Source organism: Portunus trituberculatus, chromosome 47 (assembly GCF_017591435.1).
Source record: "Portunus trituberculatus isolate SZX2019 chromosome 47, ASM1759143v1, whole genome shotgun sequence".
Lineage (NCBI taxonomy): Eukaryota > Metazoa > Arthropoda > Malacostraca > Decapoda > Portunidae > Portunus > Portunus trituberculatus.
The window spans coordinates 27313960-27340711 of NC_059301.1; the positions used below are offsets into that span (position 1 = coordinate 27313960).

Here is a 26752-nt window from a genome sequence, read left to right on the forward strand (position 1 = left end):
GAAAAGCTGGCAGCCATATTACCTTTTCTAACCTTCATCACAGCAAAACTAGACAATTGCGGACATATGCTTCACTAGCAAATATTAAATGTTACACTTGCAGCTCCATTTGTTGAATGTTTGGCTTGCAATTTATAAGAAATTAAGCAGATAATAATAATATAAATATGGACGACCTGCTGGCACCTCAGCCCATCCGTCTGCTGACATAACACATAACCCTTCCTGTATCACTATTTAGCTAAATCTCCAGATGTTTCTCACACTCATATGTGTGTGTGTGTGTGTGTGTGTGTGTGTGTGTGTGTGTGTGTGTGGGTGTGGGTGGGTGGATGGGTGGATGGGTGCGTGGGGGTGTGGGTATGTGGACCAGATCATAATGTGAAAATACATGTTCATATAGATAAAAGAAGAAATAATTTGTATATCAAGTTTAAGATGGCCGCCGTGGTACAGTGGAACCTTTGGGGTCCGAGGGGTCTCCAAGAGCACTGGTTCGAATCTTGTCCACGGTCCGAGTGTAGGTTGGGCTTCCTCACTCAGGGCAATGGTTTCCTAGCGGGTGGGCTTTGAGAGAGGAGGTACCCCAAAAAAGTACCCCCTTTAGCCCAGAAATCCCCGTGAAAAGCCCATATGGTGTAAATAAAAATAAAAGAAAAAAGAAACCCTATGTCAACATATTCCACCTACTGTGTGTGATATTTTCAAAAGCTTTTTTTCTTTGTTTAATTAAATCATTTAGTACTATCTAAAAAATGTATTCACTGTCACCGTGAAAACTTACAAGCACTCAAATAGATAATTTGCTGCTGTCTCACCTCTCCCGCTCCCCCGCCGGCGTGGCAAGATGTTAGGTGTAACCTATTATTTAATTTGTCATTAATGACAGCCATTGCATCATTGCGAAATGTTTATTGGTAGATCACATGTCCGTCAATACCACTCGTCTCATTACAGGATACTACAATACCCGAAACCATGAAGAAATGATGACTGAATGACTCAATTTCACGTGAACATCGGACAATAACGGCGACAAGACGTCATCATTTCTACAAGTTTTATGGTATTGACGGACATGTGATTTACTTCTAAACATTACACAGCGTTAGCATCGCTGTCATAAACGACAAATAAAAAAATAGGGTACACAACACCTTACCTTCCAGGATGTGATTTTGGAAGAGGGGTGTAGGTGAGTCTAACAGGTAATCATGCAGTTTGATGGAGTGCTTGTAAATTTCACGCAAAGGCAGTGATATTGAATACATATATTAGATAGAACTACATGATTTCAACAGAAAAAAAAAAAGGATATTGAAAATGTCACATTCAATAAGGTGGAGTTTGTTAACATACAGTGCTTGACAATACAGCCTCCCGATCCATGCAGTCGCCACACTATAGGTACTATTATAATACATTCTTTCCTGCATCACAGACCATAGATAACGTAAAGGAAATATGTCATGGTAAACATTGCTATTCTGTATACCCTTACAACAATAAAGTTATCAATCAATCAATTAATCATTTTAAGGCTTTGTTTATGGGTGGGCCGGATGAAATTCTACCTAAAAAAAAAAAAGTCCGTTCATCCAAGGAATCCAGGCCGAAACTGCTAGTTCGGTTGGCAGCCCTGCCCACCCCCGCCGCCACTAAACCTTCCCGACACTTAAATTTTCTTCAAGTACATTTATTTTTCTTCAAGCTATAAACTTGTATATTTATTGAGTTAAGTGAAGAAAAATAAATGTACTTGAAGAAAATTTAAGTGTCGGGAAGGTTTAGTGGCGGCGGGGGTGATCAGAGCTGCCAACCGAACTAGCAGTTTCGGCTTGGATTCTTTGGATGAACGGACTTTTTTTTTAGGTAGAATTTCATCCGGCCCACCCATAAACAAAGCCTTAAAATGATTGATTGATTGATAACTTTATTGTTGTAAGGGTATACAACAAGGGAGGAAGGAAGTCGGGTCATGCCGGCCTCCCCATAAACATGGGGCAAAATGCATATATGTATAGAATATTTTCTAATTAAAATAACTAGCAGTATTTGTAGGTAGAAACTCGTTTTAGATTCTATATATGATATTTTCAAAGGCCACCTGTAGGTACAAAGATTGTCAGCTTTTTACGTATTTTCTTTATTGGCAGGGAAGTATGGCCTTTGAATTAATCTGTAATATTACATAATTACTGTTAGATTATCACCAGAATTATAAAAAAAAAGAAAGAATAAAAAAGTAAAAAAAAAAAAAAAAACTAGTGTAATTCACCTCGGTCGCCTGCTGGTCACCCAGCTAGTCTTCCCCATTACGGAGCGAGCTCAGAGCTCATAGACCGATCTTCGGGTAGGACTGAGACCACATCAAACACAACACACACCGGGAAAGCGAGGCTACAACCCCTCGAGTTACATCCCGTACCTAGTTGCTGCTAGGTGAACAGGGGCCACACATTAAGAGGCTTGCCCATTTGCCTCGCCGCTTACCGGGACTCGAACCCGGCCCTCTCGATTGTGAGTCGAGCGTGCTAACCACTACACTGTGTGTAGTGTGTGTTTGTGTGTGTGTGTTTGCAACAGCTCTCCTGGTTGAACACTCGCTGCTCTCCTCGCTGTTCTTATCAATGGTTGCGTCTACAATATTACATGGGTTCGTACTCAGTTTCTTTCTCCTATAATTCATTTCTGGTAATTAGGTGAGGAGAATGAAGATTATGGCAGTGCCCAAGGCGTCCCGCAGCGCCCATCGTCTGCTGCCGGTGCCTCTCTCCGCACCGGGCACAGGTACTAATGAATCTTTAGGTGATAAGAACATGCAAACTCCTGATTCAGCTTTACTATTCTTAATGTGACGGGCTTCAGTAGTCGAACAGATGTAAATATCTTGTGTATAGTAATATGAGATGTGGTACAGGCAGTGGTATGACAGAATGTGTGGGTATTTTGTTTACTCTTCCCTGGCAAAGTGCCTCTGCTTCTCCTTGTCGAGTGTTTATGTTGTGCTGGAGTGTGCACTATGCCTGTCTCTTGTGATAAAGCAAAGGTAAGCGTTCCTGCTCGTTACGGTGTGTGTGCTTGTGTTGATAAGCTGCTTAGTAAGATAATATTTTCTTATTGTAGTTTCAGTCACGGTTCGGGGCATTTGGGAATAACTTCTGGTCAGGTTTTTCTGTGTGTAATGCTGTGCTTTATATAAGTAACTTCTCAATATTTAACTAATTTACTTTAGTTTCATTGTGTAATCCTTTCATTATGTGATGGTAAAACATTCTCATTTGAATAGAACATTTTTTTCTTGTAAAGTATATTTTGTAATGGCAAATCTGACTTAACACAGTCTTTTAAGATTTGGCTGTTTATTCTAGTCTTGATAAAATTTACCTAAATCAAATAGACTTGCATTCACTTCCTCCATTGTCTGAGTGACAGTGCAAAATCAGCTGCATTTTATAAACAAACTTAGTTCAGCTACTTATCAGCAAGTATGTTCTCTGTCCATGGCTATGACTTTTATAATCGCAAGCTCACAGTAATATGTCCATGGATGATGAGTTAATTGAAAAGGAGTATTCCATCACATTCCTTCATTCCTGGTTATCATTTTGGACAAGTGCGCATTCTTTCTTAATGTAGGCAAACTTCCTGCAAAAGTAAAACACTATGGTAGGAAATGTTACTGCTTGTGACTGATCACAAAGCACACTAAAATGCATAATTCTTATTTCATTATTTGTTTGCATTTCAGGGACAATGGTGTAGTGGGCACATTACTAACAAGTAATGGATCACCTCTTGTTTTTGGCACAAGAAAGGGCTGATTCTGCATGGGTAAATATTTTGTCATGTTCAATCAGTTTGGTATAAATTAGACAACAAGTTGATGGTATTGAAGTTTTATTGCATAAAATTAGATTTCATGTCTGCAAATTGTGAGTTACCACAAATTTATTCATTAATTAATTTAGAATGCAAAAGCACAGAGTCTTGAAATATGAATTAATAATTGTGATTTGTTTTCCAGTTGGCATTACATTCATCAGGAAGCCAGCTGACCAATAGCCTTTCATCCCTCAAAGATGGAGCCAGAACATCTCTCCAAAATGCAATCAGTTCCTTTAGAAAACAAAGGTTTGGGCAGGAGGTGGCTGAGCGCGTACAGCGCTGGCTAGCACAGTTGAGGGAAGTGCTGAGTGCTGTTAAACCCTCTGAGATATATGATAAACTTTTCATATTTTTTGTCACTGAAGGTATGTTTTATATTCTTATTCTAGTATTAATGATGGTTAATTTGAATACTTGGTGATTTTTTTACCTTTCAGAATTTTGGTGTAAATTCTTGGTTATCCTTATTGTTATTTAATTATTCTAATTATCCAGTCTAATTATGATGTATCTTAATTACAGTATCTATCTATCTATATCTATATCTATCTATCTATCTATCTATCTATCTATCTATCTATCTATCTATCTATCTATCTATCTATCTATCTATCTGTCTGTCTGTCTGTCTGTCTGTCTGTCTGTCTGTCTGTCTGTCTATCAATCTATCTATCTATCTATCTATATCTATCTATTTATCCATCTATCTATCTATCTATCTATCTATCTATCTATCTATATATATATATATATATATATATATATATATATATATATATATATATATATATATATATATATATATATATATATATATATATATATATATATATATATATATATATATATATATATATATATATATATATATATATATATATATATATATATATATATATATATATATATATATATATATATATATATATATATATATATATATATATATATATATATATATATATATATATATATATATATATATATATATATATATATATATATATATATATATATATATATATATATATATATATATATATATTTTTTTGCTATATAATTATCAAAATGAAAGAAGAATCTTGTTTCTTGAAGCCTATTCTTGAAATCTACTTGAGAAATCGTCACAGTACAAGAGTCTGTACTTATTTCTTTTCATGTACCTCATCCATGTAAATTTTAATCCCTTTACTCTCTCTCTCTCTCTCTCTCTCTCTCTCTCTCTCTCTCTCTCTCTCTCTCTCTCTCTCTCTCTCTCTCTCTCTCTCTCTCTCTCTCTCTCTCTCTCTCTCTCTCTCTCTCTCTCTCTCTCTCTCTCTCTCTCTCTCTCTCTCTCTCTCTCCGTGTCATTTTATTTACCCTCCTTCCCTCAATAAGATGAAACCATCTCAGTGTGTTGTGTTTCATTAACACTGTCTCACAAATCATGCCTTGTCTCCAACTGGACATGACAAAACATTGAAGTTTCACTTAATTATCTTATGTAAGATGCACTATGTACTTTTTGATAATAAAAATAAAGCATATAAGTATATTAGTAATTGAAATATGGTATTTGAATTGAGATTTTATTTATTCATTTATGTTTTTATATTCATTTCAGTAACACGTACACACTTGTACTTTGGAGGAACATGTTTCTTCCTTGGGAGTATCTTTGGTGTGCTTGTTGGCATGAAGCTTCGCAGCAGCCTTGTGGCACCACAGTGCATGAGGGCTGTGGTGATTAACTCTTACAGGGGAATTGAGGTAAGTTCATGGTAAATACTATTTTAACAATATTAAGTCTCTCATATATCCCTATTTACATAATTAGATTTTCATATGTTAACCTTTTTTTTTTTTTTACCTTATCCAGATCACCTAATGAAACTCCCTTTCAATGGATTATTCCTAGATGATGAGTTACTCTCACTGGTTTGCCTTTTAATGCCTATTTATGTCATAAGTGAATGCTATTGTATGTGGATTACTAATGGAGTTGTGCTTTTTATAAGTCATGTTGTCTCCATGAGAAATGCATGTGGAGTTTGTGGGGGACTCCAAAATGTTATCCCATCCTGCTGGCCTTATTTAGATAATCTGCCAATTTGTGGGGATTCCAGCCTGGTATTTAAAAATTATAATTCAATGAGATGAGTCTTTAAAGCTTTACAATTTCTTCATTTAGAAAGTGAAGTGCAAAAGTACATGAGATGTGTGGTGTATACATATAGAAGGTGATATTTAAAAGGAGAAAGGATGTGTGCAGACCTTACATTATGATAGTGAGATGAACCAGGATTCCCCTTCATAGCCAGTGGGTTAGTACCATCACATACTGCTGGGAGTCATGGTCCTTTGTTTTCATTCTTTTTTTTCTTTTTATTGCATGTTCTTGTTTCTTCTTTTTGATATTCCATTAGTTGATGAAGGAGATGTGAGGATAGAAGGTACTGCCAACATTTGAGAGTGGCTTATCCCCCTAGAAATTCAAGTTTTGTTTTTTGATAGAAGACTTAAATCTGAGGGAATGCACAAAGTAGTGAAAATGAGTCCAGGAGGTTACCAGAGTTCTGACCATGACTATACATGTATCATTATGTTTGACTCTTTATTTCTGTTTTATTTTGCAGCATTATTATTTTTTTTTTCATGCAGTTATAAACTGAAAGTACTACATATAATGTTTTCTTGTGTTATTATGATGCTTTCTTGCAGCTTGTATGGAAAAATAAAATCATGTTATGTGACCCGTTAAAATCTTAAATGTACATAAATATTTTTGCATGTTGTGTTCTTATTCTTGTCTTGAAGTCACTTGTTCCTTGTCTAGGTCTGTACACTAATCATAAGTATGGAATAGCTACATGAAAGTGCTGATAGTGGCACTTTCATTTAGGTACGTTGCATTGACACAGTACCTTTATGTATATTGTTTAATGTTATACATCTTGTCATCATAGTTGCATTTCTTTCCTGACACAATTTTTAAACATCGTCATACAGTTCAAGGGAAAATTCACACCACTGTAATGCGTTGATGCTCAATACAATTGTCAAGCATTACTGACAATCATATGAAATTTGATTATAACTGAAAGGAGTTGTTTAATATATATATATATATATATATATATATATATATATATATATATATATATATATATATATATATATATATATATATATATATATATATATACACATGCACTTTGGAGTATTAATTCTCAAATATACAAAGCCTTTATATTGTGATGTTAAAGTGTAGATTGCATTGCAATAATAGTAAATCTGTATGGCAGGCAATAGGGGTGGTGGAGGATGTGGTGGCTCCAAGGATAGTGGAGCCTCATCAAGTGCTGGTGCAGGTGAAGGCTGCTGGCATTGACTACCTGGACATCAAAGTGGCGCAAGGCTACGGGCGAGTCTTGAGGCAGCAGTTGAATAAGTACAATCCGGTATGCAAGCTTGAAATTGAAATTTTCATCACCTGTTAGACTGTTACATTGTATTGACTATATATTGGATCTCTCTTTTTTTTTTTTTCTGCTAAAGTTAAAGTTCAAGTTCATTAATTTTAGTTCCAGTATCCATCACATCTGATGCTCTCAAAAATGTCAGCCAGGTGAACCCAACTACCCACTGTGGTGCTCCAACCAGAGCAGTAATCTCCCAGTAAACAGCTTAAACTCATGAGCTCAAGCGAGACTCGATCTTCTGACTTTAGCAATGTCAGGCCAGCGCTATTGTCATCCTTGGTTAAAATTCAGAGCGCTGTGAAATATTGCTTCCAAGAACCCATTGAAATTTAAATATGTAAATTTTATCTATTCTCAGCCTACAGAATTATTTAAGAGACTACTACAGGCACAAATGCCCTGAATGTTGATGGTGATATAAGAACAGTTGTCTTGTAGTGAAAAGGTTGGAGAAATAGCTATAGAGTTGCACACATATCATGGAACAATATGAATAATACCTTTTGTCAAGTGCTAATTAAGTTTATTTATTCAATTTGCAGAATACTGAAGGAGAGTTCCCTGTGGTGCTTGGGAGGGACTGTTCTGGTGTGGTCGTGGCAGTGGGCAGGGAAGTGTCTAGAGTAGAGCAAGGAGAAGAGGTAAATGCACCTTTTTTTTTCTCTCTCTGGTACATCCATCTATGTACCAAACTGGCAATCCCACATGGGATGACCTAGACAAAAGTACTACACTCAAATAAACATTATCCTCGTCAGTCCCTGACTGGAAAGGGTAGTCTCATAAACTGTCATACTGCATAATAGACTCCTTGTAAATCTCAATTGGATGTTATGACATGTCAACATTCTTCTGTGACAACTATGATAAAATAAAAAATTCTAAAAGTTACGACTTATGATAAGGGAGTTAGTCTGCAAAACATCTTATTTGGTAACCCTTGAATTTGCATTATTTGTAGCAGACTACATGTGTTTTGAAAAGATCATCATTTACTGTATATTGGGCATTTTTATTTCAACCAAATCTGTTTCTTGCAGAGTCTAGCACCAATCCTTGGAGTTGTGTGCCTGTTTAAATAATTGTTCATCTCTACACCATAGTGGACTAACTTAGTACTTGGGCATTGGCTTTACCTCCACCTCAACCCTGGAATGACTTGACCATGGCCAATAGAAAGCAGCCTAAAGGATTCATGTATTAAACACAATGGGGTGGCAGTGCTGCACAGCTTATATGCATTGCTAAGTGTAGTAGAAGATACAGTATCATTCATCTGTCTCCAAATAAAAAAACATTCAATAAGCCATTCAGCCACATATTAAATGTTATAGTTTCATATTTCATATAAATTAAGGATAGGATGAAAGTACGAGTGAGAGAAAGAGATTGCCATGGTGTGTTGAGTGTAAACATGACAATAATGTAGGACAAATACAGCTAATGTCCAAAGTGCCAAGTTAGTCTGGTTCTACCATAAGATACTCGTATATCCAGAATCCTTAAATATGAAGATTTACAGTGTGTAGTTGAATAAAGAAGTGGCCTATATTGAGATATAGTACTTAGAGATTTATTCAAAACATATTTCTCTTTGTTTTGGTAGGTTTGGCTTGCAGTACCATTTTATCATCCTGGGACCTTAAGTGAGTATGTTGTAGTGTCAGAGGAACATGTGGCACCCAAACCTTCACAGCTAACCTATGAGGGAGCTGCTGCTCTTCCCTACAGCATCATGACAGCTTGGGATGCTCTGGTCACTCAAGCAGGACTGGGACCACAGTCTACTGCTGGTAAAAGGTAAGCTGTAAGTTTCATAAATGTGAAATTTCTTCTAGATAAAAAAAAAATTCTCTGATTATTTCCTTGTTATGCTTTCTGGAAATATGGGTGCAATATGATGTTAATTTCTCATCTAATTTTTTTTGAGATGTCATCAAGCTAGTGATACTTTGAATATCACAAAAACACTGATACATTATCTGAGTTTGAAGATCTGTCAGGATTTTCATGTAAATTTAATTATTACACCTTGCTGGTTGGGCCAAGATTATTACCAAGGCCAGAGTTATTGTTTGGTGAACATGACTATTCTTTCACTACAGTTGCTACTATCAAGTTATTTAACACATTCCCTGTGATATGTACCACTGGTGGTACATCATACATTCCCAACTATTGCATATTGTGCCACCCATGGTACATTTGCTGGCATACACAAAAAGATCTAGATATTCTTCAAACCTCTTTTTTATTTTGTTTTAGCATGTAATATTATTGTATTCATGCTAACCAAGGATGTAAGTAAAGTATGACAATCAAAACATTTAATTATATTTAGTATGAGTGAAAAAAAAATAAATAAAAATTATTCATCCTATATGATAAATTTCCAGTACATATTGAACTAAATTTTGCCTTAAAATTGTATATTTTTAAACCTATTTCATAAAAAATAAATTATTATATGCTACTCATAAATCATATCCTTTGCAGCCCTTTCAGTGGCTTTTTAAAGCCACTAAATAATTGGTTCACCCTCTGTTGCATTATTTTGATTTCATTGAAAATTTTCATAAAAGAAATAAGTGTTTGTTGGTTGAAATACATATTGTATCATCTGAAGGTGATGAACATATTTAAAAATCTAAGGAGTAAGTCAAACCTTTCTCAAGACATTACTCTGGATGCAAAGTTTCCTACATATATGTTTTTTTATGACTAGTACAGAGAAATCTCAGGCAATGTAACAATTCCCATGTAAATCATTAGACGTATGAATTTTCATATTTCATCATGTGTTGTCATTTTCCAAGATTTAAGCCTAGATCCTCGAGTGACATGTGAAATGCCGATTTTTTTGCTGAGCATACCTATTATCTGTTACAATTAGGACAATAATTTCATTTGTGAAAAACAAGTCGTACCAATCTGTAGGAGATGTGAGAGTATATGGAACAAGAGTGAGTTATTCTTTCCCTGTAAATGAAATAACTGTAGTTTGGAATGTACTGACACAATGTGTTGAGAGAACAATGTTTGTAATAGCGGGTTGGGCCACGTGGTACACAAAAGTGTGCTCCACTGGTGGCGCACAATGCAATATCGTAAATTCAGAAGAAATGTATGGCATAGTGTACCACAGGTGGAGCACAAGTTTTATTGCATCATTAGCAACTCATAACCAGGGAGAAGGTATTCACTTCTCTCAAGTCTGTGGGTTGCACGGTGATAATACTGTGCCAAGTTGAACCAAACACAACAGGGAGGAAGCGGTGGGAAATCCAAATATGATTAATGTGTTAATGAATTCATTTCACACAGAGTGCTTGTGCATGCTGGAGTGTCAGGGGTCGGAGTGGTGGCACTGCAATTGGTCCGTGCATGGGGAGGCAGTGTAACTACCACAGTGTCAACACGAGCTGCACCACTGGCACACATGCTGGGAGCAGAAGATGTCATCACCTATGATAACTCCAACTTTGACAAGGAGTTGCTGATGAGAGAGAAGTTTGTATATTTTTTACTCTACAAAGAGTTTTAAACATCAGGAAATTTATCATCAAAATTTTAAGGAGTACTATTTTATTTTCAACACTTTAATATTAATTTTATTCAATAGATTTATGTAACTTTGAAATAATAAGGCAGAAATATATGCCTAAACTATAACAATCCTAAGACAATGTTGGAAAAAGTAACTCACTAACTAGATGGTCACTTCATTCTGTGGTATAATTGTTATCTTTCTTTTATGAAAGATAAAGAAATTTAAATAGTTTTTGTACTGAAACATATAACATCTCAATTTATTGGAGTGAAGCAGATATTTGATAATCTATACACCAGGCTGACAGTCTTGCAAAGCAGATTGTCTAGACAAATTTAACATTGGTACTCACTGAACTTTCTCAGGTATGATGTGATTCTCAACACTGTTGGTCAGGTGTTGCATGATTCCTGCCTAAAATATTGTCTTCCTGATGGCATTGTTGTGACCACCACTTCATCTCAGTTGGCCTCAGATTCTTATGGATACATAACTGGTGGACTGTATTCTTTGTACCTGAGAGCAAAATACTGGTTTGTAAAGGTAGCTATTGTTGTGTTCTGTCTTCTTGATTGTGGATTGAGTTTAGTTTCTATGGTAATAATACATTTTAACTTTAATGATTGTTGCTCTATCCTACATTTTAATTTTGATTTGCAACCCAGAATGCAATACATGACAAGGAAATTGCAGATTATATATATATATATATATATATATATATATATATATATATATATATATATATATATATATATATATATATATATATATATATATATATATATATATATATATATATATATATATATATATATATATATATATATATATATATATATATATATATATATATATATATATATATATATATATATATATATATATATATATATATATATATATATATATATATATATATATATATATATATATATATATATATATATATATATATTTATATACACACACATGTATATATATATGTACACATGTATATATCCATGCTTGTGAATTGTAAATTTTGTAATTAAATTCCATTTTAGACGCCTTGGCTGACAGGTGGACGGCTTGGCACTCTTGAAGTGAAAGGAGATGTTTTAGAGAAGGTTGTGCCCTTAATCAACTCAGGGCAGCTTCAAGCAGTGGTGGACAAAGCTTATTCTGCTCAGGATGCTGAAGTGGCTTTTGCTCATGTTGCAAAAGGAGAGCAAATTGGCAGAACTGTAGTGAGATTCAGGTAAGTTAAAATCATTACAAATAAATATATCATGTTCTAGGTATAAATATTACTTTCTGTTTACTAGTTTAAGGCATTTTACCTTAAATAACATTGCAGTGTAGACTCATCCTTAGTAACATGGCATGTGTGTTACAAGCCTGATTTAGTTATTGAAATTATAACAATCTACTTCTTTATGAAGGAAGAAGGCAATTATGATAACTCTAGAAGAAACAATACAGGCAATGTGTGAAATGTTTTCTTGCAATAGCTGGCATTTTCTGCTAACCAGTTCCCAATAAAGGATCAGAAACAATATCAAAAAGAAAGAAAAGTTGGTAAGCACACATGCAAACACACACACACACACGGGACATCGTCGATGGCGGAGGTGGTCGCTGAGCTCCAGAGCAATCATCTATAATTCTACAGTTACCTAAGAGTAACCAAGGTGGGAAAGGAGCTGGTAATGTTTGTCCCGTCTCCATATAGTCATGTTAACTGTTGATTAGCAAAATAATGTCCAGTGAAGGTAAATATAAACTGTAGCCTGCGTTTGAGCCATCAGCTGGTTTGTTTACGTCTGCGCAACATGGCGGCCGTGAACTCGAAAGAGGAATCAGACTTCACAGGGTTTCAAGGAATAATGGAGAAGAGCGCTTATGTGAAGAAAATTCTGGAGTTAGAAGGTAAAATTGAAAAACTGTTTGAAAAGTATGAGGGCCTGGAAACGAGTTATGACAATGTAAGAGAGACTGTGCCGATATGAAGAAGGAAAATGCAGCACTGAAAGAGGAAGTTAAGCTAATTAAAGTGAATTGCGAAAAATGTGGAGAATCTCTAGGAAAAGTGATGGAGAAGCAGGCTGAATGGAAAAAAGTCAGGAAGTGGAAAGAAAGGAGGTAAATTACAAAGTTGCAAGTCTGGAAAAGGAAATCAAAGAGTCAGGGAGAAAACTTTGGGCCTTGCTGAAATTATAGATCAACAGATCATAGAAGAGAAGATAGCTGAGAAAGTGGTGAAGGTTATTAAGTCAAATGAGACATTGGTGAGGGAAACTGTAGACAAAAAGAGATGTGTGGTGATATTTGGTGTGGAGGAGGATAAGACACCGAGTAAAATGGAGAGAGAGAAAAACATAAAAAAGGTGATAAATAATATCATTAATGTGGTGCAAGAGGAGGGAAAAGACCTAGTACAAGAAATAGAGGACTTCCATAGAATTGGAAAGTTCACAAGAGAAGGTATGAGGCCAATAAGAATCAAACTTAAGTCACAAAAGGATGTAGATGAATTGGTGGAGAAGTCATGGAGGCTAGCCCAGCAGGAAACAACAAGGAAGATTTGGTTGAGAAGAGATCTCGGTGAAAAGGAAAGAGAAATGTTAAATGAGTTGAGAAAGGAGGCTTTGAAAAAAAATGAAGAGAGGACAGAAGAAGAGAAGAAAGAGTTTTTCTGGAGAATCTTGGATATGAGACTGAGGAAGTGGTTCATAACCCAGAAAAGTACAGCAAGAAAGGACTAAAGAAACTTACATATGAGCGAAATGTAATGTATTCCAACATAAATGGAGTGATATCGGGATTTTAGAACTCAACGATTACTTGAGGGACAAGAACCCAGATATTGTGGGTCTTACTGAAACAAAACTGAGAGAGGGAGAAGACCTGATGAAGGTTGGAGAAGGGAAATATAACGTTTGGAAAAGAAATAGAGTAGGTAAGATGGGAGGAGGAGTGATGTTGCTGGTTAAAAAAGATATAAAGGTGGATCAAGTGAAAAAGGTATGGGAAAGGCAGAAGTGCTAAAGATCAGAGCAGAAACTAATGAAGGAAAAAAGAGGCACTACATAGTGGTGTACGTACCACCTAAGACAAATGCATGGTCAGTACAGGAATATGAAGAAATGATAAGTGATACAGGAACATGTCTGGAAGAAATGTTGGGTGGCTGTGAACGAACTATAATGATGGGAGATTTTAATTGTAAAGAGGTGTGTTGGGAGGACTGGTCAATGGAAGGATCAGAGACAACATGGGGAAATACACTATTGACACTGGCAATGGAAAATGTGTTAACTCAGTGGGTCAAAGAAGATACTAGGTTTGGAGGAGAGGAGCATCGTCAAGACTGGACTTGGTCTTTAGTACAGAGCCAATGGTCATTGAGGAGATGAGGGTGGAGTGCCCTTTAGCAAAGAGTGATCATGCAGTTTTGGAGTTCAAGGTGATAGACGAAGAGAAATCTAGAAGAAATGAAGAATATAAAGTGGGAAGATGGAATTATGCCAAGACAGATTTTGGAAACCTAAAGAAATTCTTTCAAGAGACAAATTGGATGAAATTCAAGAGTGCTAAGGAGCAAATGAAAAGTGGAAGGAATTTATAAAAATATACAAAGAAGGTGAGAAAAATTTGTACCAATAAGACAACATAGAGAAGTTGGAAAGCAGGACTGGTTTAACGATAGATGTGAAAAGGCTAGAACAAGAAAAGAGGATGCATGGAAGAGGTGGAGAAGGAAAAGACGGATTAAGCAGTGGGAAAGTTACAAAAGAGCAAGAAATGAATATGTGTTGATTAGAAGAGAAGAAAGAAAGAAACAAGAAAAGGATATAATTGATAAATGTAAAGACCAACCAAGGCTTTTTTACAGACATGTGAACAACAACATCAAAAATAGAGAAAGTATTGAAAGTTTAGAAGTAAATGGAGTATACAGTGAAGATCCCAGGAAATGGCAGAGGCTATGAATGGATGCTTTCGGAAGGTATTCACAAAGGAGACTGCTTTTGACAAACCACTGGTAATGGAACAGAAAGGGATTATGAAGGAGTTTCAAGTAACGGTGGAGGAGATCAAGAACATGATGGGGAGTTTAGAAGTGAGAAAAGCTGTGGGACCTGATGGGGTATCAGGATGGATTTTAAGAGAATGCAGGGAGCAATTGGCAGAAAAAGTTTGTGAAGTAATTGATGCCTCATTAAGGGAAGGCGTAGTGCCCCAAGACTGGAAAAGAGCTAACATTGTCCCAATCTATAAATCAGGTAACAAGAGAGACCCATTGAACTATAGACCAGTGTCACTTACAAGTGTGGTAGCTAAGATGTGTGAGAGGGTGGTGAAGACTAGATGGACAGACTTCTTGGAGAAAAATGACATCTAGCCAATAATATCTCTAACAACTTTACTTCTTCGTCTTTCCCTCCTTTACTTCATCCAGATGGCTCTACAGCTGTCTCTTCTTTTTCTAAAGCTGAACTCTTCGCTCAAACCTTTGCTACCAACTCAACTTTGGATGATTCTGGGCATATTCCTCCTACTCCTCCACCCTCTGACTACTTCATCCCTAAAATTAAAATTCTTTATAAAGACGTTTTCCTGGCCCTCTCTGGCCTTGATTCTCGGAAGGCTTACGGTCCGGATGGAGTCCCTCCTGTTGTTCTCAAAACTGTGCTTCCGAACTCGCTCACTGCCTGGTCAAACTCTTTCATCTGTGTCTCTACTTCTATTTATCCTTCTTGCTGGAAGTTTGCTCACATTCAACCTGTCCCTAAAAAAGGTGACCACTCCAATCCTTCTAACTACCGCCCTATAGCTTTGATTTCCTGCCTTTCTAAAGCCTTTGAGTCTATCCTTAATAGGAAGATAATGAGGCATCTATCAGCTCACAACCTTCTCTCTGATTGCCAGTATGGTTTCCGTAAAGGCAGATCTACTGGTGATCTTCTTACTTTCCTAACTGAATCTTGGTCATCCTCTTTAGGGACTTCGGTGAAACCTTTGCTGTCGGCCTTGACATATCGAAAGCCTTCGATAGAGTCTGGCACAAATCTTTAATTTCTAAACTACCCTCCTACGGATTCTATCCTTCTCTCTGTACCTTCATCTCCAGTTTCCTTTCCGATCGTTCTATTGCTGCTGTAGTAGACGGTCACTGTTCTTCCCTAAAACTATCAACAGTGGTGTTCCACAGGGTTCTGTCCTATCACCCACTCTCTTTCTATTATTCATCAATGATCTCCTAAATCTGACTCAATGCCCTATCCACTCCTATGCTGATGATACCACCTTGCATTATTCAACAGCGTTCAACAGACGCCCAACCCAACAACAATTAAATGACTCAAGGCGAGATGCTATAGGACGCCTAACTTCTGATCTTTCACTTGTTTCTGATTGGGGCAGAGAAAACCTGGTTTTGTTCAATGCCTCAAAACTCAATTTCTACAACTATCTACTCGACATAACCTTCCAGACAACTATCCTCTCTTCTTCAATAACACTCAACTTCCCTCTCCTCTACATTAAACACACTCGGTCTATCCTTCACTAAAAATCTAAACTGGAAATTTCACATCTCTACTCTTGCTAAATCAGCTTCCAAGAAGTTAGGTGTCCTATGGCGTCTTCGTCCATTTTTCTCTCCTCCCAGCTGCTTGCTCTGTACAAGGGCCTTATCCGCCCGTGTATGGAGTATGGCTCTCATGTCTGGGGGGGATCCACACACACAGCTTTACTAAACAAGGTGGAATCTAAAGCTTTTCGTCTTATCAACTCTTCTCCTCTAACTGACTGTCTTGATTCTTTAAGTCACCGCCGCAATGTTGCATCTTTATCTGTCTTCACCGCTGTTTTCATGCTGTCTGCTCTTCTGAACTTGCTAACTGCATGCCTTCCCCTCCTGCGGCCTCGCTGCACAAGACTCTACTTCTTCTCATCCCTATTCTGTCCATCTTCCTAATGCAAGAGTTAACCAGTATCTTCACTCCTTCATTCCCTACACTGGTAAACTCTGGAACTCTCTACCTGTGTCTGTATTTCCACCTGCCTATGACTTAAACTCTTTCAAAAGAGGAGTGTCAAGACACCTCTTACGTTAACTGGACCCTCCTTTTAGATTTTTTGTTTTTCTTTTTCTACTTTCCTCTTAACAGGGCCTGGCAACCAGCGGGATGTTTTTTTTTTCCAACACTTTGTTTGCCCTTGGCCAGTGCCCTTGTAATGTAAAAAAAAAAAAAAAAGACATAAAACCAGTCATGAAGAAAAAGACCTTGGGGTGACAATTACCAATGACCTATCGCCAGAGAGACATATAAACAAAATAATTGGAGAAGTATTGAACTTATTGAGGAACATAAGAGTGGCGTTCGTATATCTAGATGAAGAAATGATGAAGAAAATAATTACTGCAATGATAAGACCGAGGCTTGAATATGCAACAATACAGTGGGCTCGAACTTAAAGAAACACATAAGGAAACTAGAGAAAGTACAGAGGGCTGCAACGAAAATGGTGCCTGACTTAAGAGATTTGACTTATGAAGACAGACTGAAAAGAATGCAACTTCCAACCCTGGAAAACAGAAGAAAGGGGAGACCTGATAGCAATATACAGAGTGATGATTGGCATGGAAAAATGGATAGGGAAGATCTGTGTATGTGGAATGGAAGAATGTCGAGAGGGCATGGGAAAAACTAAAATGGCCACTTATAGGAGAGATGTGAAAAATATAGCTTCCTCATAGAAGGGTGGAAGCATGGAATAGTTTAGACGTGGAAGTGGTCAACGCAAGGAATATTCATGATTTTAAGAAAAAGCTGGACATTAATAGATATGGAGACGGGACAACACGAGCATAGCTCTTTTCCCGTATGTTACAATTAGGTAAATACAATTCGGTAAATACGCACATGCACACACACGGAAAGCACTGTTCAAGACGGACACAAAAGTTAAGAGCTCTGGCAAGGATACACAGCCAAGACCTGACCACGAAGCCCAGCAAACCTAGTGGTGTGTTATGGGGGGAAAGAGGACTAAGATAGTGATGCTGTCTCCAAGTTACGTTAAATTTACTTGTGTTGAGGCCGAGAAGAGGTATGGAAGGTGACAAAAATATGGTCGGCTCTGCCACCTATATAAACAGGAACCAGACCGAAAGGGCAAAGGAATGAAATTACTAAAATGCCTCTAGGATTAAGGCAGCTAGGAGATTGAAGTAAAGAGAGGAATTCTCCAGATTTAGGGAGGAGAGAGAGCCCACAACAGGTACTTAAGTCTTCCATCTCCTGAATCTCACGCACTTTATATTTCTGCCCGGAATCATGCCAAGTCTGTTCTTCAACTTGCCAAGCACTCCTTCATAAATAGAAAATGTCAAAATCTTTCAAACTCAAACTCCCCTCGAGACTTCTGGCATCTAGCCAAAAACATCCCAAATAACTTTTCTTCTTTCCCTCCTTTATTTCATCCTGATGGCACCACTGCCATCTCTTCTCTCTCTAAAGCTGAACTCTTCTCTCAAACTTTTGCTCACAATTCCACCTTGGATGATTCTGGGCTTGTCCCTCCCTTTCCTCCTCCCTCTGACTATTTCATGTCTACAATTAAAATTCTTCGTAACAATGTTTTCCATGCCCTTGCTGGCCTAAACCTTTGGAAGGCTTATGAACCTGATGGGGTACCTCCTATTGTTCTCAAAAACTGTGCTTCCGTGCTCGCACCTTGCCTGACCAAACTCTTTCAACTTTGTCTATCTTCTACCTTTCCTTCCTGCTGGAAGTTTGCCTACATTCAGCCTGTTCCTAAAAAGGGTGACCGTTCCAATCCTTCAAACTACCGTCCTATAGCTTTAATCTCTTGCTTGTCTAAAGTTTTTTAATCTATCCTGAATAGGAAGATTCTCAAACATCTGTCACTTCACAATCTTCTGTCTGATCGCCAGTATGGCTTCCATCAAGGTCGCTCTACTGGTGATCTTCTGGCTTTCCTTACTGAGTCTTGGTCATCCTCTTTTAGAGATTTCGGTGAAACTTTTGCTGTAGCGTTAGACATATCAAAAGCTTTAGATAGAGTCTGGCATAAAGCTTTGATTTCAAAACTGCCCTCCTACGGCTTCTATCCTTCTCTGCAACTTTATCTGAAGTTTCCTTTCTGACCTTTCTATTGCAGCTGTGGTAGACGGCCACTGTTCTTCTCCTAAATCTATTAATAGTGGTGTTCCTCAGGGTTCTGTCCTGTCACCCACTCTCTTTCTATTATTCATTAATGACCTTCTTAACCAAACTTCTTGCCCTATCCACTCCTACGCTGATGATACCACCCTACATCTTTCCACGTCCTTTCAGAGACAACCAACCCTTCAGGAAGTCAACAGATCATGCAGGGATGCCACAGAACGCCTGACTTCCGATCTTTCTAAGATTTCTGATTGGGGCAGAGAAAATCTAGTAGTTTTCAATGCCTCAAAAACTCAATTCCTCCATCTATCAACTCGACACAACCTTCCAGACAACTATTCCCTCTTCTTCAATGACACTCAACTGTCTCCCTCTTCCACAATGAATATCCTCGGTCTGTCCTTTGCTCATAATCTTAACTGGAAACTTCACATCTCATCTCTTGCTAAAACAGCTTCTATGAAGTTAGGTGTTCTGAGGCGTCTCCACCAGTTTTTCTCACCCCTCCAACTGCTAACTCTGTACAAGGGCCTTATCTGCCCTTGTATGGAGTACTCTTCACATGTTTGGGGGTTCCAGTCACACAGTTTTACTAGATAGGGTGGAATCTAAAGCTTTTCGTCTCATCAACTCCCCTCCTCTGACTAACTGTCTTCAGCCTCTTTCTCACTGCTGAAATGTTGCATCTCTTTCTATCTTTTATCACTATTTTCATGCTAACTGCTCTACTGATCTTGCTAAGTGCATGCCTCCCCTCCTCCTGCAGCCTCACTGCTCAAGGCTTTCTTCTTCCTCTCATCCTTATTCTGTCCAACTCTGTAATGCAAGAGTTAACCAGTACTCTCAATCATTTATTCCTTTCACTGGTAAACTCTGGAACTCCCTCCCTGCATCTGTATTTCCGACTTCCTACAACTTGTCTTCTTTTAAGAGGGAGGTATCGAGGCATTTGCTCTCCAATTTTGGCTGACGCTTTACCACTTTTTAGAGAGCCAGCACTCAAGTGGGTTTTTTTTTATATTTTTTTTTTTTGCCCTTGGCTGGCTCTCTCCCCTACATAAAAAAAAAAAAAAAAAACATGAGAAGGATTATCTCAATGGACAGAGAACTTAAAGTTTTGAGGGAAACAGTTGCCATGATTTTTAACAACAGGATCAGCTGATCACAGAAAATCTAGAGTTGAGAGAAAGATGTGAAAAGTTGGAGAACATGGTTGCAATGACCAGTGATATGAAGAAAACTCTGCACGAAATGAAAAGAGAAAACAGTGCCCTTAAGGGCAAATGTGCAAATTATGAAATAGCACTATGGGAACTTGAGCAAAAGCTAGACACTAATGTGGAAACAGGAAAGGGGATAAGTGAAATAAAACTAGAGGAATGGAAGAAAGTCTGGGAAAAGAACAAGATGAAGAAAAGGTGAACTTTGCTGAAGTAGTTAAACAACAAATAAGAGAAAACAAAGGACAGTCATACAACTGATCAAATAAAAGGAAGAATTAGTGAGAGATATGGTGGACAAAAAGAAGTGCATGGTTATATATGCACTAGAAGAAAAGAATCCTGTGAAATTTGTGAAGGAGGAGGAGAAAGAGATGGTTAAGGAAATTAAATCAGTGGTTCAAGATGAACAACAGTCTTGAAAAGAAATAGAGGAAATATACAGACTTGGTAAATATAGTGAGGGAACCAAAAGACCACTGTATGTTAAAATGAGATTGCAAGTGAGGGTAGAAGAAATATTAGTGAGGACCTGAAAGCTGTCTGGTAATGCAGAATATAAAAATATTGGATAAAGAGAGAGAAGATTCAGGTAGAAAGGGAAAAAGAGAGAGAACTGAAAAGTAATGCTAAGGAAAAAAAATGAGAGAAAGACAGAGAATGAGAAGAAGAAATTATACTGGAGAGTGCTAGACATAAAGCTGAGGAAATGGTATTTTCAGGAAAGGGAAGTAAAGCATTAAGTGTCATGTATACAAACATAGATGGATTTGTATCAGGATGCTTGGAAATGAGAGATTATAAATTGGAAAAAGGACCAGACATGGTATGTATAACAGAAACAAAGTTAAGTGAAGACATCCAAGTGAATTTTAAAGAGCAGGGATATAATGTTTGGAGGAGACAGAAGGGGAAAAGCAAAAGGAGTATTGATAGTGACTCGAGAGGATTTATACATGGAGGAGGTACAGTATGGGGATGGACTGGGCAAGATTTTAAACAAAACAATAGGACCAGTGGGAGGGAAAAAAGGAGTATCATAGTTGCATATGTGCATAATACATGGAGGTTTGATGTGCATAAAGAAATGCAAAGGGAAGTGCTATATTGCCTGGACAATATGTTAAGGAAGGACAGAAGAGTGCTACTTGTGGGAGATTTAAATTGTAAACATGTTAATTGGGAAGAAATTAATACAAAGTCATGCTGGGTGCTGGGGAGGAAGTGTTACAACTGGCAATGGTAAACACACTGGACCAATGGATGAAGGACTATGCAAGATATAGAGGGGAAGAAGAACCATCAATACTGGATTTGGTTTTCACTTAAAAAATGGAACCTTGTCCAAACATCAAATATCATAGCCCAATGGGAAAAAGTGATCATGTGGTCCTAGAAATTTATTTAGAGGATCAGGAAATTTTTAAATGCAGTGAGGGACACAAGCAAAAAATGGAACCGTACCAAGTCAAATTTTGGAGGGTTAAGAAGCTACTTTGGTAGTATTGAGTGAAAGGAAATTGTGCAAGGCAAGACAATTCAAGAGAAGTATGATGTATTCCTAGACAAGTATGATGAGGGAGTTAAGAGATATGTTCCTGAATACAGAGTAAAGAAACCAAACACACATGGTATAATGCTATATGTGCAAAAACTAAAATGTGTAAGGATGCAGCTTGGAAAAATTAAGAAAACAATGGAATGAAGTAAATAGGAAGCAGTATAAAGAGGCACAGAACGAATACATTAGGATAACAATGGAAGAGGAGACAAATTTTGAAAAGGATGTAGTGAAGAGATGTGAAAAGGAACCCAAGCTTTTTTATAAGTATATAAATTGAAAACTGACAAACAAATAGACCATCACTAAGTTAATTAAGGAAAATATGATATATGAAACTCCAGAAGAAATAAGTGGCTTTATGAATTAGAGCTTTAAATCAGTATTTTATGAAGAGGGAGAGTTCATAGAGCCAAACACCTAAGCAACACAAGAAGGATTAAGAGACATCGTGGTAGAAAAAACAAAATTAGAGAATTATTAGTAAAGGTGGATGTAAGGAAGGCAATGGGGCCTGATGGAGTGTCAGGACAGACACCAAGAGAATGCAGGGAACAACTGGTGGAACTAAATTGGGATGTAATCAGTAACTCTCTAATGGAAGAGAAGGTACCAAAGGAGTGGAAAAGAATAATTATAGCCCCAATATACAAAGTAGGAAAAAGACTGAGCACTTAAATTATAGACCAGTGTCACTAGTGTTGTGGGAAAGATCTGTGAAATTGTTATTAAAGAAAAATGGTTAGAATATCTGGAGGGAAAAGAAATAATAAATAACTCCCAATTTGGTTTCACAAAAAAGGAAGATCATGCATAACAAATTTACTAAGCTTTTATACAAGAATAATAGACAAAGTACAAGGGAAAGATGGATGTATTGATGTTAAGAAGGCTTTCAACAGAGTACCAAATAGAGGACTCTTATGGAAAATAGAACACATGGGTGGAATACAGTGGATAACAAACTACTTAACAGATAGGGAAAGGAGGACAATGATAAGAGATACCTGATCAAGCTGGAACATAGTTACCAGTGGAGCACCACAGGGTTCGGTGCTTACACCAATTATGTTCCAAATATATGTCATTGATATACAAGAGGGTTTGAGTAGCTATATAGATTTTTTTTTGCAGGTGATGCAAAGCCTTTGAGGGTAATAAGGAACATCTGTGACTGTATGGAATTGCAGAAAGATATTGACAAGATTTGGAACTGGAGCCAAAGTGGAAATTAGAATTTAATACCAGGAAATGCCATGCAATGGAAAGGGGTAAAAATAATAAAAGACGTACGTGGGAATATAAATTGGGAGAAGAGATTATAATGAAAAGGAGTGTAGAGAAAGACCTTGGAGTGATTATACAGGACACCCTGACTTCAGAAAGGCACATAAATTGTCTATTTACATCAGCATACAAGACACTAAACTAACATCAGGGTAGTCTTCGATTTCATGGATAAGAGTATGATGAAAAAGATAATAACCACTATGATAAGACCTAGACTGGAATATGCAGCAGTGGTGTGGTCACCATACAGGCAGAAAGACATCAAGAAGCTAGAAAGTATCCAAAGGACTGCTACAAAGATTATCCCAAAAATAAGAGATATTCTCTATGAAGAACAACTGAATGAAATAGAATTACCAACCTTGAGGGATAGACAGGAAAGAGGTGACCTAATAACAATGTATAAGTTAGTAAACCGTACAGATAGATAGACAGATAGATAGATAGATAGACAAGACCTAGTAACACTGATGGAGGATGGGGATAGACAAACAAGAGAATATTCCAAGATCATGAAGAATCCATGTCTGAGGAACATTAAGAAGTTCAGTTTTCCACATAGGACAGTGGACAATCTGGAATGGATTAAGTGATGAGATTGTAACAGCAGAAAGTGTGCATAAATTTAAGGAAAAGTTAGATAAATGTAGATATGGAGACAGGTCACTATGAGCCACACTCGAACCCTGTAACACACACACACACACACACACACACACACGGCCCGGTAGCTCAGTGGTTAGAGCGCTGGCTTCACAAGCCAGATGACCGGGGTTCGATTCCCCGGCTGGGTGGAGATATTTGGGTGTGTCTCCTTTCACGTGTAGCCCCTGTTCACCTAGCAGTGAGTAGGTACGGGATGTAAATCGAGGAGTTGTGACCTTGTTGTCCCGGTGTGTGGTGTGTGCCTGGTCTCAGACCTATCCCAAGATCGGAAATAATGAGCTCTGAGCTCGTTCCGTAGGGTAACGTCTGGCTGTCTCGTCATAGACTGCAGCAGATCAAACAGTGAATTACACACACACACACACACACACACACACACACACACACACACACACACACACAGTCTTACCCGAAGATCAGTCTATAAACTCTGAGCTCGTTCCGTAATGGGGAAGACTGGCTGGATGACCAGCAGACGACCGAGGAGGTGAATTACACGCAAGAGCAGATTTACAGCTACTTTCACATGATAATAGAGCAGGAGCACTGATGTTTTGATTGTGCTGGATATAGGTAGCTCTTTATTGAGAGAGTTGTGTGCTGGGCACCATGCATGTTACCAAAGCTGACACGTGTAAATGTAAGTCCTGAACCTCACTTTTAAAATAATTGTAATGTTTGTTATATTGACTACTCTCCTGTTACTTTGTCTTATTGTTCATGCATTTTGTTTCAGCTCTGGTTGAAATGCATAAGGTTTTATAATATCTACTTGGATATAGAGTTTTTTTTTACTCTAAACCAGGGATTCTCAATCTGGTGTTTGCAAACCCTAAGGGAACTCACAAAATTTCCAGGGATACTTAGATGGTTGATCTAATAATATCCTATGCAGTATACCATTACATTTTGAGTTAGTCAGTCACTAAATTAACATTCTGTTCAATGTCAGATTATTGGTTGATTGTCTTCTATTATAACTCAGAGAGTTCTTTATGAGAAAGAGGTTGAGAACCCCTGCTCTAAACAATACCATACTTTACAATGGACAGGGCACTGAAGGTTATCCATTTCCAATTTCTCACACATAATTTTAGCCATAACAAGCAATACCACTATTAATCATCTGACAGTATTGTAGTGTACTAACGTATCTATTCTTTTATTGCAGTATTAACACTCCTGTTAGAAATCTTGGAATGGCTTTTTGTAAGTATATTGTAAATGGCTTTGATGATTTGACTTCTGATAAATAGTGATGTATTTGCTGCATCATCTAAAGAACATTCCCTCAGTTGATGACCATGATGAAAAATCTGTATTTATTTTTATCTTCATATTTATTCTTTGCTTGTTATAATCCTTCCATTTTCATTTCTTTCCCTCCTCTCGTGTATTGCAGCTGTCTTTCTCCTCTTTTCTTCTTACAATCTCTGCATCAGTATTATTCATAGTATACTCCTTCAGTCATCTCTTTTTCTTTTATTCCTTCTCTGTGGCCAAACTATCTTGCATTTGACAACTTCACTCATCCCACATCTTATTCTTCAACATTTTATTGGCATGTTCAGATTTCAGAGCATATTCTACTTGAAAGATATTCATATACTAAATTTTACAGCAAAATGACATAAGAAAATTAGGTCCATTTTGAGTTCCAGAATAAGGTGGTACAGTATTTTGTTATTCATTCTTGTAGGATCACTGATGATGAGGAACTATATACTGTACTGACCTTTATTTGTAACTCTGGTTGTGATTTTATCCTATCTGATACTGCTACTTGTTTTTAATTTCACTGAATCACAAAATGATGTAACTGCATATGAATGATAGCCATTAATCAGTAAAGGATTCCATTGATTTCTAGTGAGAATTTTCCAACACTACTTATAGTTATTTTTTTCTCACAGGGCAAGACCATTAGCCTCTCGTATGGAAGGATCCCTGTAGACTGCTGGAACCTCTGCAATAAGGTGTGGTAATGGATAGTTGGTTAGCAAGTGAGATATTCTGTGTTGGTGTACATAAAGAGGTTTTGTCCAATACACACTGCAAACATTCAGGTTTGATTATTTTAGAAAATGTATTTCTGTAGATACACATAGCACTTTTAAGTTGAATTGCAGATATGTTTCTGTAAAGATGTTTATTTCCTATACAAGTTTAGTGCAGATGAATTTTGTTGTAACTTTTTTAAATAGATGACCAGAAAGATTCTCTTAGAAAGAATGACATCAATGCAGCTGTTTATTTTTTCAGGTTTTACAGTAACTTAAATTAACTCGAAAGGTGCTCAATATGTATTTGCCTCTCACTGTTTCCTTCCTAGTCTCTTCCAGTGGCCCCCAGATGTGAAATATTAAGTAATGTAAGTTTTGTGGATTATATTTGTTTTTTCAATATGCAGTCCCATAAGAACATTTGCTAATCATTATGTTGGATATCCAATGAAAAATATATTACAGTTTTTAAAAATGATGATTTGTATGTGATATTGATAACCAATATTAATATGTTTTCTTTTGAAATTAAGCTACTGTCTATACCAAGTTATTTGACACTAATGTGATATGGTGACAATACTTTTTACAATCATAGTCCTCATCTTCATTGTTCTTATCATTATCATCAATCATAGATATTTTGAGGCCATCCTTTTTCCTGCAATGTATAAATAATGCAAGCATAAATTTAAGTTAAATGGAGACAATAATAAAAACTTCCATATCAGATATGGAGGTTTAAATGTAAAAAAGTGATGTCAGCTTTGTTGTGATTAGATATTTTCCACGTTAAAGAAGGAAAACTCACACTGTCTGCCATATGCCCTGGAGCACTTCTTACTCTGTACTATATGTACTCTGAGGCAATGTTCACAGCATGTGTCATGTCTGATATTCTATGCTGAAAAAATAAATAGAAAGCAAGCA

The 26752-nt window shown here is 37.0% G+C and overlaps 1 protein-coding gene across 5 annotated transcripts; it reads left to right on the plus strand.

Moving 5' to 3' along the window:
• The first annotated feature begins 2524 nt into the window (after positions 1 to 2524).
• LOC123520763 (reticulon-4-interacting protein 1 homolog, mitochondrial-like) lies at positions 2525 to 26752 on the plus strand. Of its 5 annotated transcripts, none has more exons than XM_045283327.1 (12): positions 2525 to 2656; positions 3752 to 3834; positions 4028 to 4253; positions 5492 to 5637; positions 7173 to 7328; positions 7892 to 7990; positions 8956 to 9149; positions 10674 to 10859; positions 11265 to 11442; positions 11946 to 12139; positions 24991 to 25028; positions 25733 to 26752. In XM_045283327.1, exons 2-12 carry the CDS (start codon positions 3787 to 3789, stop codon positions 25744 to 25746), a joined length of 1479 nt encoding a protein of 492 aa, XP_045139262.1. In that variant the 5' UTR covers positions 2525 to 2656; positions 3752 to 3786; the 3' UTR covers positions 25747 to 26752. The 5 variants fall into 5 exon arrangements, with proteins under 5 accessions (XP_045139262.1, XP_045139265.1, XP_045139263.1 ...); XM_045283328.1 differs by having other exon boundaries at positions 2654 to 2790; XM_045283329.1 differs by lacking the exon at positions 2525 to 2656 and adding an exon at positions 2938 to 3049.